Source organism: Oryzias latipes, chromosome 22 (assembly GCF_053564925.1).
Source record: "Oryzias latipes strain Hd-rR chromosome 22, Olatipes_Hd-rR_3.1".
In the NCBI taxonomy this organism is placed as follows: domain Eukaryota; kingdom Metazoa; phylum Chordata; class Actinopteri; order Beloniformes; family Adrianichthyidae; genus Oryzias; species Oryzias latipes.
In genome coordinates this window covers 17,109,506-17,121,821 of record NC_136258.1, presented here as the reverse complement: position 1 = coordinate 17,121,821, position 12,316 = coordinate 17,109,506, and the positions used below count along the sequence as shown (strand labels likewise).

The following is a 12,316-nucleotide window of genomic DNA, read 5'->3' as shown; positions in this document are numbered from 1 at the left end:
TATTGTTCATATCTGAAGTCCACAGTTTTAGAGCATTATAGTTCTATCTAAATTACATTAAATTAGTTAATAGGAAAAAAAAACTTGCTTGAAGCTTTAAAATGTACCTTTTCTAGCGCGTGCATACTGAAAACAGGGCCATCATGAGCTTTGACAGTCTTCATCAGAAACATGTCCCTCCAGATGCAAATGTCACCCGTGCATGTGCCTGAAAACACCATCTCCTCCGACCAACCATACACCGCACACATCATAGTCTCAGTCTTTCCCATGTTCCCCTTGCGCCCAATTAGACCACCACCTGAAAGGGAAGCCAACAACGAATTCATCCAGAGATGTGTCACAGCATAGTTAGAATTGTGCTTGTTAGAATCTTATTCAGTCAACACACTTGCACTCATGAAAAGAATAAAAATATGAATGAATAGCACAGTTCTCACCAGCTTTATGCCAAAACTTCATATGTTTCACACCAGCAGTAATGAGCTTGTCAGGGAGGTAGGGATTAATTTTGACAACAAATATTTTATCCTTGCTCCCTCTAGGAAGAAACATGTGAAATAGATGAATTGAAACAGAAAATGAATGCATGTATTGATATTTATGCTGAATTTTGTAAAGGTTTAAGCTGCAGAACAATTCAGATTTCAAATCAATACTTTATATTGATAAATTGTAAAACTTAAAGATTATACCACTTTTGAGGCTTGTTCACCATTCTGCTCACTTAAGATTAACTTTTTTTGCTGCATCTTTTGAAATCCTGATTCCATGTTCCTTAGCTGCATCATTACATACCCATACCTTACTTAGCCCAGCTAAATACTACTAATAAGTGGCACATTAGAAACTGTCTCTGTCTGGCTTCTCGCTCTGCCCATCTCACTGCTCCTAAGGGTCTGCAAAGGAAAATAGTGCTACTCCAATTTGTCCATGGGCTGCAGTGAGAGTCTGACACACTGAGTGATGTTCTTTTTATTTCTTTTTTTCATGCTGGAATATACACTTTTAGAGTGTGATGTGAATGTTCAAATCTATTACATTGCATCACTATACTTTCTGGGACCTGAAATAATTTGGACAAAGCGAAAATAATAACTCATTTTTATGTTTTATAGTATTTTCTTATGTTGTTAGTGCCATTTGTGTTTTCTGGTATGTCAGTGTAAATCTGTAGTTCAGATTGTTTCATTACTTTCATTTTATTCTATTATTCCTAAAACAAAACAGGCTTGTTAAGTGAAACCAGATGGATTGCAATTGTTTTTTCTTTCTTTTACAAATCGACAGCCATAAAAATTTCAATACAAGTGAGGTGATAGGCTGCAAAGGAGCAGCATTGTAATACAAAGGATAATTTCCTTTCTTTCCAGCTATTCATCACTCAGACTTTCATAGTAAAGTGGCTTCAATTTAGTGCTCATCTATAAATGTCCATATTTAAATCGGTGCTGCTCAGAGACTCTACATTATTAACTATGCTTTTTTTTAAAGCTCTCCTGGTGTGGAGGCGGCAGCTGCTGTGCGCTGAAAGGCCGAATTGTAGCCGTGTCAACATTGTGATGTACCTAAAGCATACTAACCGCATGGCAGAGAGCGTCTCGCCTTTTCTCCAGTCCCACAGCACAATAGTGTGATTGTCATCCAGGCCAATAGAGACTAGGCGCCTCCCATCCGCTATGGTGTAAAAAAAAAAAAAAAAAAAAACATTCATAAAAGCAAAAGAAAAAGATGACTGCTGTTTTCTCTTCTTTGAAGTTTAGCCGTTATTAGCAACATAAAAGCCTCTCAGTTTGATTTGCAGCAGGCTCGGCAATGACACTGACACACAGATCACAGGCGTGTCTCCGTCTGGGGCCAACTATGCATAGTAAGATGAATTGCTCTGTCTTGGTGCTGCCAGACCATCATGACAAGACAGGAAAAACTGATTTTTTTTAATGATTGTCTTACAAATTTACTAATGTCTCTCATGTTTAAAATGGTACTCATGAAAGCTAGATGTTCAGGTTTATGTTAAGTTGAGATGGGTTTGTAAACTGCGTTTAAAGAAAAAAAGGTGTTTTACCTGAGAAGTCCAAAGCACACACTCCAAGCTGGTGAGAACCTTTTAGCACTGATATGGGCTTTAATGTTTCAGTGTCCCAAACATGGACTGAGGAATCTCTGCCAACCTGGGAAACATTGATTTTCTGTTAAGTAAACCCATTAATCTTAATATTCAAAATGAAATGTTAAAGAATTCTATTTTTTCTCAGCTGAAAAGTTTTGGTCTGACTCAAAAGGCCTTAAATCTCAGGAGCTACCTGGCCTGTCGCAACAAAGTCTTTCAGGGGGTGGATAGCCAGACAGAGGATGTCATCGTCATGGCCCATATAGAAACGCTGAGTATTTTGTTGTCCGTTATACACCACCCCAACAGCAGCTACATGATAGACAATTTCCCCGGTCTGGGTGTAGAAGAGGTTGCTTCTGCAATCATAGCCCCTGTAGCTGCAAAAATATGTTTAAAAAAAAGAGTTTGTTTGAATACATTTTTTTGAATCAACGTGGTTTGGATTTGGGCAAAGTCCTCTTTCAAAGTCTGCCTACCCATGGATGAAGTGTAACTTAATCCCACTTGCTGGAGCCCGTTCTCTTTTTTTCATGGCCGTGGCACGATGTTTCACTTTGCACTGCTCTTTGAGCTGTGGTAGATCTTCTTTATAAACCTGGGTTCAAGTGGAAAAAACCAAAATCAAACCAGAATAAAAAAACAGTTGAATGGTGTTTAAAATGAAAAACCAATTCATTTCTATCACACACCTGCCGTCTGTATGTGAGCTGCGTCTCCTGCTCGATTTCCGAGTCCATCTCAGGCACGTCTGATTGGTCGGAGTCCGATTCTTCACTGTTAGAGTCTGCCAAGGTCTCTGCAGGTAGAAACAAGGTTAAATCAGAGTGCCAGTAACATTCTCTTTAATCAGAGGAACACAGAATACAATAATAAAAAGCACGATCTTCAGTGGGAGTGAGGGTCAATCATGTAATTGAACAATGACATCTTCTATGTAATGGATTGTTATGTGTACAGTGACAATGCTAAAGAAATCTGTGTAGAAATGCTGATGTAGCACAGTAAACCCACGCCAAGACAAAGCCATAAGTAGATCTGGCAGCATAAGGCAACCCCCCTTCCCAAGATCCATTAGGAAAATTAAAAGGAATAGCAGTTAGTGTGTGAGGTACTTTCAGAGAGCACAACTGCACTCTGTCTCTGGGAAAAATATGACTTTGGAATGACAGTGCATTTATGCTTTCCAAGCTTCACTCAATTTTATTGGATTCTTCCTAATTAAGGTGATGGCTGTTCCTTTGGAAGGCATCACAGAATAACAGTTTATTTAAAAGGAAGACGAAAGGAAAAATATGGCTGAGACCAGCAGCTGTGGAGTTTTGTTACGTTGTGTGACAAAACTCTTATTAGCAGATTTACTAACTACAGTATAATGCGGACTGTGAGTGGGAGCATTCTCCATTACAACTGAACTGCATAACACTGCATAAGATGAGTTATTATCTTTAAAAAAGAAAAAAAATGTTAACTTAAATTGAGTTTAAAAATGTTTTTCTGTAGTGGAATTTGTAAAGGAATTTCCTTAAACAACTGCAAATATTTTGTGAGAGAATTGAAAAAGTCCAATATTGAGAGGATTTGCTAAGAACGTACTGTATGAATTAAAATCAACTAATAATTATCCTATAAAAATGAAATTGTATTTAACAATATATATGAGGAGCTGCAATACACAGGCATCATTTATTTAGTTGTTTATGTTAACATCAAATGTCTTTTACACTCCAATCATTTACGGAGTTCCACGGGATTTGGTGTTTGGAAAAATATATTTTACTGTATTTACTACTACACTAGATAATTACGATAGATAATTAAGCAGGTAGACAACAAAAATGACACAAAGGCATTGAGCAATTTAAATAAAGGCTTTTCCCCAGATAGGATAATAATACTATATTTTGGAGCAAAGAGCTTGGAAAATCAATTTTCTGGCCACGCTCCGTCCCTCAACAGCCTTCATTTTGCCTTTTGTGCTTTAAAAAGAAAAACAAATCAATTGCTTTTGACGAGGACGCAAGATACTTCACATGTAAACCTTTTTGCTTGTAACAAACAAAAATAACAAATATCATATAAATAATTGGTATGATAATAATAAATATGAGATTTAATATTTTTCCTAGTTTAGAATCTTTGCAGGGGCTTTGGAAGAGAATTTAATAATCCTCTCCAAACATTTAAAGCCTTAAGTGAATGAGTTCTGCTTTAAAAGCTCAGAGCTGCATATTTTTCAAAAATACTACATTGTTCTTAGGCTGCAGACTGAAGGTTTGCAGAATTTTGTTGTTTCACCTTTTTAATATGAGAAGATAAAACAAATAACAATGAAAAATACAGCTGAACGGAAGATGTTTTAATGGTATTTCTGTTTTAGCCAAATGTGTGGCAAATATTTCTTTAAGACCTTTTATATACTGCGTGCCATTTCATTTAAATGCTTCTATATTAAGCCATCACAAATATACTAGGTTACACCTTTTTCTCTTGCCAATTTAATCCTTTTTAGTTAGTAGATAGTTTGGGAGGCTTTATTTATTTTGTGAAGTGTGTGCATTATCTTCAAACGGTTTGGAGAGAGTTGCACTTCAAATTTTTCTTTTTACAGCAAGAACCAACCTGATAATACCAATATCTTCTCACCTTGTGGCGCTATGTGCAAAGCCTCTTTGGATTTTCTTTCTGGAACAAACTTCCACTGGAACACTGAGTGATCAGCTCCACCAATAGTTATGACCCACTGATAGTCATGTGACCATCTTGCATTGGTTATATGGGCTGAGTGACCTAAATACTTTCTAAATTTTGCTCCTGAAACAAAGAGAAAAACCATAGAATTCATTTTTTCAGTCTTTCGCAACGATTTCAAGGTGAAGGAACATATTTGAAAGGTCTAACCTTTTTTTATGCAAGGATATCGGAACAGTTTTACTAATCCATAATCATCCGCTGTTACTAATACTTGATTGCTAAAGTTGCCGTCAACTGAGTTGATATCATTGATATCCGAGTACTTGGGCCATATGCCATTGACCTCGGGGCCCAACACACAGGTCCACGAAGCCCACTGCACCAGCTTTAGCTCCTCCCTGTTGGTCACTTCCTTCCCACCTCAACAAAAAAAAACAAAAAGCTTACCTCACAGAGCAAACCCCTCTCATTCAGAGCAGCTAATGGTCTGTCACTAACTTGGCATCCTGTAAAAGAGCCTCCGGCCGCTGCCATCATTGGTTTGCAGGTATTTGCTGTCTGTGGACCAATCCATGTGTGTGATAAAGCTGTTGGAGCCCATGCATTCTCCCACTTTCTTGTACCTTTGCACCACACCATAGATGTCCACTGAGTTTTCATTAGACCCGACAGCCAAGTGAGCCCCATCAGGGGAGTACTTCAATTCATGAATGGCCTCCTTCCTGTCCTTGATGTGAACCACCTCAGTCATGTCTCTAGAGGGAGACGGAGGAGCAGAGGGAGGGATGCCAAAGAATGCATCTCGTTCACTTTACTTTAGATTCACTTAGAACAAGTTTATTTTTCCCCTTTTGATCTGTACAACCCACCTGACTCTTAGGACAGTAAATGAGCCATCCTTCATTCCCAAAGCCAGATGAATACCATCAGTGCTCACAGCTGCGCAGCGAATCGGCTCCTCCATGTTGCAGCGTGCTATCAATGCATGATCTATAAGGCTCCATATTCTTCAGACACAACAAGGTAAAGAACATTAGGACACAAAGCAGTGATGCAATAACACAAGAAGGAAAAAATATCTTCTATTTAAATATAAAATGTACACAAAAATTATATCTACCTATTTTTTCAATAAAAAATGAAGATAAAAATTTGTGTGAAATAAAGGTGAATAAATAAGTGTAGAGCTAGTCTTTGTGAAGCACAAATGTGAACGTTTTCTTGAAATCATATGTTGGGTTGAACTGGGATTAGATTTTTTTAAATTGAATTAAATTGAGCTTCGCTTAGAAATTGCAATACTAATAAGCCAAGGCAATGAATTTTAATTTTTTAAAGCTATTTTCTGATATTTTTTTGGTAAAAAGTCTTAGAGTTCCCTTTGCTCTATTTAAAACACTAGTTTTACATAAGCAATTCGTCAAAACCAAATAAATGATTCCTAACTAGAATTTTGATTAAAAAAAGAGAATGAAGGTATTTAAATTAGGTGGAATCATCTATCAAACTTTGCAGTTAAAATCCAATTGATTCAGTATTTTGGGTATGAATATGCCCAGCACCAGTATGCCCAAGTTCCAAAACTAAGCTACATCCTCACCTGACTGAACGGTCATCGCTTCCCGTCATGGCCAGAGGCTTGGTGGGATGCACGGCCAAAGCCCAGAGCTCGCCCTCACAGTGACCCTGCATGATGAGAAAGGGCTTGTTGCGGTCGTGGACCACCACTTCAAAGATTTCACTGTCCTGTGTGCCCACTAGAATGTGATCTCCCCTCCAGCACACACTACGGACAGACAGCCCTGTAGCAACAAACACACACACAAAATGTCAGGAAAAATGAAACATGTCTGGAAACATTAAGAGTGATAGATGTTTTCATCTGGGGTGCTTATTTAAAAAAGACACAACTGGAATTAACAAAACATCAGCTAGCTATCGGATCTGGGGTAGCTAGCGGTTTATACAGGAAAACATCACATATTCTCAAGCCGCTCTGCAGCTGTATCTGCGTACAGGATGCATATGCTCCACATACATAGAACTGTGCAAAAAATTAGCATACGTGGATTTGCAACTGTCATGCAATACATACCACGACAGACTTAAACTGACCTCAAACATCAAACAACAACTATTTGAGATGATTTTAGAATCAGAAAAATTGAGTCTTCCAACAGTTTCTGATTTCACCATCATGGAGTCCGTATAGATTCCATGACAGACAAAAGCAAGCGATGTCCTCCATGATGCAACCCACTTGACAAGTCCCTAAAAATTAAAGTACTTTTGCACAAATGTTTACAGAAAACACTGACTAGATTAGTTTCACTTCAATCATTACCTCATGGGATAAAAATTAAGTAATGAAGTTTCAGCAATGGTTTCAGTGAAACATTCTCACTAAATGCTGCACTTGGCTTTATGCATAAGGCTGTAGATGAAATCAACATCCATATGTGGTGAAAAACTGTGAAGGAACTTGGATTTACTAACAAGAGGAGAACAAAACAGCATGAAAGCTGCTACAGACAGACTACAATTGCTTAATACACCCTCTATAACATTACCCACCTCTGCTATTTTCACCTCTAGCTACTGTTAGATCCAAGACAAGAGTAAAGGAGATGAAGGAAATAGGAAACAAAAATGGGAAAATGTTAGTAAAGGGGGAAGGAATGTCAGAAAGAATGGCTTTTGTCAGCAAAAAGTGTTGGTTATGTTGTCACATACTGTATGTTTGTGTGCAAACGTTTTCTATAAACTAACCCTTAATTTTAAAAAAAAGGCTGTTTTATTTCACCTTTATATCCTTGGTCTGTTTCCCTGAGATCGATGACAGTTATTGGTTTAAAGTTAAGATCCCACAGCCGGACACAGCCATCCCGACCTCCGGTGGCAAAACCTTCTTCACAGGCATTCATGCTGAAAATCCCTGACTGGAAGAAAGGAAAGGCTGTAAGGATCTATTCCATGAAGACAATACATCCAGATTTTACTTTGACTAGTACAATGTCATTTGTTTACCAAGGTTCTCTCAAAAAATGGTTCTGTATCAATTAATTTTAAAACTCCTTTGCCTCAAAAGGGAAACGTGCTTAAGTTGAGGCCTTAGAGAGACATTTGGCATCACAAAAAGCTGGAATTATCATGTACCGTAGTTATTACCCCTCCCCCATTTGACTACCCCCTCACCCAGATGTTGATCCCATAGATATCATTTAATCCTGCAGAGCAAAAGGCTGATCTTTCTCTACAGGGCAGAATCAAATTATACAAACATGTCTTGCTTCAAACCTTATTAACTTCACTAGATGCTTTGGTAACACTTTCTAATAGGGGCCCTTTTATTTATGTTATTTAATCCATAATTAAGCATTAATTAACTATAAATAAAGTGTGAACACCCACTTTCATACATTGCCTAATGTATGATGAAATGATAACACTTAGTAATGCAAAATAATGGATAAAAGTGGCTGTTAACAATTTACTTCATAGTTAATTAATGCTTAATTATACATTAAGTAACATTTACAAAGGGACTTTTATTATAATGTGTTTGCTTATTATTACACTCAGATATGTGACAGCTTATGTGCGTTGGAAAAGCAGCCTGGGAGAAGTAGCACATAAATACAACCCATCGTATATACATACCCCATGAGCTCCTTGAATGGTTCTCAACAGGTTGATCCCTTTCCAAACATAGATGTCACCATTCAAGGCACCCGAATATGTGATCTCATCCTTGGCGCAAGCAAGGCAGAGGATGGTTTGGAGATCCCCTGTTTTGCCAAACACCCCACGTTTGGGTGTTAGAGCATTACCACACAAGCTCCAAAACTGCAAACAGAGGTGGTGTGAGAAGACTGTGGCTAAAAAGGCAAGTATGACAGCATGTGAGGGGGGTTCAAAACCTTTGGTAAATGCATAGAAATAAAGTTAAATTCAATGCACACGGAGGAGAGAGTGCACTTTTTTTTGCTAGGGGCCTGTTGCTGCAACCACCTGATCAGCATGCACAGACACAGACACACTACCACACACATGCAGGCTCATTATTTATGAACAAGGTCATTGGGATGCACGGACACGGCTTCGTCTGAGGGCTAAATCTCTAACACAAGAAGGAAGAAGGAACGAGAGAAGCCTCGTCTGCTTGGGGATGAGATCACAGGGATGAAGCTTGGGGATGGCGTCTCGAATACTTAAACACCTCAATCTGCACGCAGAAAGGAGACATGCTCATCAGCAACGAGACAAAGGAAAAGGACGTCTCTTTTTTTCCTGCTGTGTGCAAAAGGTTGTTAAGCATTGGTGGCAAACAAATGAGCACCTTTACTGCGACAGCCTGTCGCACCCCTTCTAATATATGTGAGAAAGACAGACAGAAAGTCTGTGTGCTAACAGGAGGGGTCGATTATCAGGGACAGGCATCACAGACTAAGATACAGCCCTGCCTTGAGATTTATAAAGGCTCCTTAGCACTTTAACGGAACAGGGCTTATCCGATCCGCAGCTAAGATTTCTAACATTTGCACCATGTACAGGCTGACATGTGTGTGTGTGTGTGTGTGTGTGTGGGGGGGGGGGGGGGGGGGGGGAGCCAAGCAAGCAAATCGATGGTAAAAATGGGAGACGTTCTTGCAGCTTTGCAATAAGGTAAAAGTGTGTCAAGTGCTGGTTTTCTTGTCAGGAGGTTTTGCGGCGTAGTCTGCAGCAGAAACAGTGGGGTTGAATTCAACAGAACTGCGCTACCTTCTCTGCCCACAACTGATAAGGCAGGGAGGCATGGGTGCGTGCTAATCCCTTTGCACTTGTATTACTAGGAGATGGTACACCAGAAGAGTCTATAATGAGGCCACAAGCTGGAGGCCAAGTTGAAGTGATTGCATCAATTTACATCCAAGCATCTATTATTTTTGTCACAAAAATGATCCAATGAAACTACCAACCACAACCGCTTGACTAAAGAGGGTAAAATGAGGCAACAATTCTGGAAGCAGTGCCAGGTAAGTTAGTCTCACAGGGCTGGGACTTAGAAATAAGACATTCTGGCCTGATTCCATTTCCATACACCCGCTCTCCACCAAGTGCATGGTGGTCTTGATTCTCTTTGGATGACACCTACTTTTCTCCTTTAAATGGGAAAGGTGCCAATCTTAAATAATTAGGTATAAGGAATTTACCAACATAGATGGTAACAGAGTAAAAAAGAAGCAAACCAACAAATCCGTGCTTGATTTGGGAATTTCTATTAAAGAAAAATAAATGAATAAATAAATAAATAAATAAATAAATAATACATTATTGGGGATTTTCTACAAAATTTAGCCTCCAAATCTTTCATTGCCAGACTAAATAACAACAGAAAAGAAATCCTAGCTCATTGGTTTTTGTGTAATCCCACAAACAGGCTGTTTTTTCCCCACCTAGTTATCATCGACTTTGTACGGGCTGAATAGACAGCTTATAATGTCCTCAGTGTAAACCAATGCACACAACTATACAGTCACTTGGCAAAATGAGGTTAGGCCTTTATCCACAGTATGGGCCCTGGTTGTTAAACACGTTTATTATAGTGTTATAGTAACTTTCGCAAATTGTTTAAGGTTTTAATGTTCAGAACTCTAGGCTCAGTTCTAATTTTAATTCTCACAGCTTATATGCGTTTGAAATTTAATTTGTAAAAAAAATATTTAAAAAAACCCATAAAAAATATGTATTTAACCATGCTAAAACTGGAGTGTAAAGCAACACATTCACTGGAAAATATACGTGCTTATGAAGGACAATTTAGAGTCATTAGGGCTGGCAGCACCAAAGCTCTAAAAAAAAAAAAAAAATAATTATACAAATATGTATGCCTATGTGGGTGAGTGTGTGTTGGAAGGCAGAATAAGAGCAAACTAAGGTCTTAGTTGCCCAGAACAAATTGAAACACAAATAGTTATGAGGATCTGTGCAATGAGGGAAGTGTCCTCATCACAGAGGTTGTGTTTTCATCAGCCCTCTAGTGAGTGGATTACTGGGACTAAATCTCCTGCATGCTCTGAGTGCTATAATCGCTGAGCGAGCACAGGCCGAGGGAGCAGATGTCACATGGGCAGCAGTGTGAAGACTGGGGAATTATGCGGGACAACTGTTGGATCGCCTTGGCATCAGAAAACCAGACACGAGGGAAGGAGAGGAGGATGGGAAGAGCTGGATTGAAGGATTCAGCAGAGATGGTGAAAGGGGTGGTGGAGTGGGAGGGGGGAAGGACTCCACAGCGGCTGGAGGGAATTTCTGTGTTACAGCAGTAGAGGGAAAGTTCAAAAGGGAATTACTATGAGTGGGGTTGCAGGCCGGGTCGGATTTAAGAAAGGGAGTCATCAGTGAGACGTTTGCAACCAGTAAGAAATAAGCCCAGTAGACTGTACTGAAAGCTTCAAACCCATTTAAGCCTGCTGCACTGTTTAGTTGCACAAGGCCAGGGGGCCCATTTTCATTTTGAGCATGATTCATTTTTATGTTTTCTGGACATAAGCCTCTATACCACACAATTGTGTATATCCTCAGAGAAAAGACGGGGATGACACCCTGCATCAATTCATTGTGGATTCATGCGGACCACTTTTGCATAAAGTGATAGAGATCGGGGCGGATAAGGAAGTGGGCACAGCTGCAGTTCATACAGCAGACTGTTTTCAAAAGCTGAATGGAGAAGGCTGAAAGGGAGTAGGCATGGACAAAGCAGCAGAATCATCATATTAAGAGAAAAAAAAATCTTCTTTGCGGTGGAAATTACTACAGATTTTTGTGGAGAGACTCCCAGTTCACTGCCTGCCCTAGATTTGATAAGTGCCTAATAACCGTGGACGCCAAAAAAAAAAAGAAAATTGCATAAATCTATTTTAAGGTTTATATGTGACTAAGAAAATATAAAGAAATTAAGGGGAAAAAGGATCAACAACTTCCTAAAAAGTATAATTTTATAGTGGCTATTATGCCTGGGGTTTACAGCATCTGAAAATGACCCAAAAATTGCTTTACCTTGATATGTTTGACACCACAGCTTACAAGCTTGCTTGGCTGGTACAAATCCCACGATATATCAAATATCTGCAAGAAATAAAAATGTATAAAACACTGGGAATATTTTCTTTTATAAGTCTCACTGAATAGGATTAAGTTCAGATACTTAACATTTTAATGTGTTTATTTGCACTCCAACTATTATAGCTGAGGTTTTTCTAAATTATTTTTTTAATATCCTTTTTAATTACCTATGAACCTCTAAGAAATGTTCTGGAAAGAACACAAACAATCAAGCCGAACTTGTTTGTGAGTTTATGCAGGAGGTGATGAGGCCTGTGGTGGAAACAGTTAAAGAAAAATGAGCTTACCCTGTCTGTGTGACCAGGAGCGACCGCCAGCACCTTCCCTCTCCTCCAGTCCCACACACAGATTGTGTTTTTTGAGTCCAAGCCGACAGACACCAAACACTGGAAAGACAGCACAAAA

At 39.0% G+C, this 12,316-nt stretch overlaps 1 protein-coding gene across 5 annotated transcripts in view; it reads right to left on the bottom strand.

Moving 5' to 3' along the window:
- Positions 1-12,316, bottom strand: part of eml5 (EMAP like 5) — a 36,662-nt gene that overhangs the window by 13,713 nt on the left and 10,633 nt on the right. For 3 of the 5 annotated variants that reach the window (XM_004082576.4, XM_078940988.1, XM_011490410.3), the window contains exons 3-18: positions 12,199-12,297; positions 11,846-11,914; positions 8,468-8,653; positions 7,611-7,746; positions 6,408-6,609; positions 5,677-5,814; positions 5,306-5,562; positions 5,015-5,227; positions 4,760-4,927; positions 2,806-2,912; positions 2,593-2,711; positions 2,307-2,493; positions 2,069-2,174; positions 1,584-1,677; positions 441-541; positions 108-301 (exon numbers count right to left, since the gene is read on the bottom strand). In XM_004082576.4, the coding sequence (XP_004082624.1) occupies positions 108-301; positions 441-541; positions 1,584-1,677; positions 2,069-2,174; positions 2,307-2,493; positions 2,593-2,711; positions 2,806-2,912; positions 4,760-4,927; positions 5,015-5,227; positions 5,306-5,562; positions 5,677-5,814; positions 6,408-6,609; positions 7,611-7,746; positions 8,468-8,653; positions 11,846-11,914; positions 12,199-12,297 (2,376 nt within the window). Of the gene's footprint in view, positions 1-107; positions 302-440; positions 542-1,583; positions 1,678-2,068; positions 2,175-2,306; positions 2,494-2,592; positions 2,712-2,805; positions 2,913-4,759; positions 4,928-5,014; positions 5,228-5,305; positions 5,563-5,676; positions 5,815-6,407; positions 6,610-7,381; positions 7,406-7,610; positions 7,747-8,467; positions 8,654-11,845; positions 11,915-12,198; positions 12,298-12,316 lie in introns of all 5 variants that reach the window. The other 2 variants (XM_020713774.3, XM_020713776.3) reach the window with 1 other exon arrangement.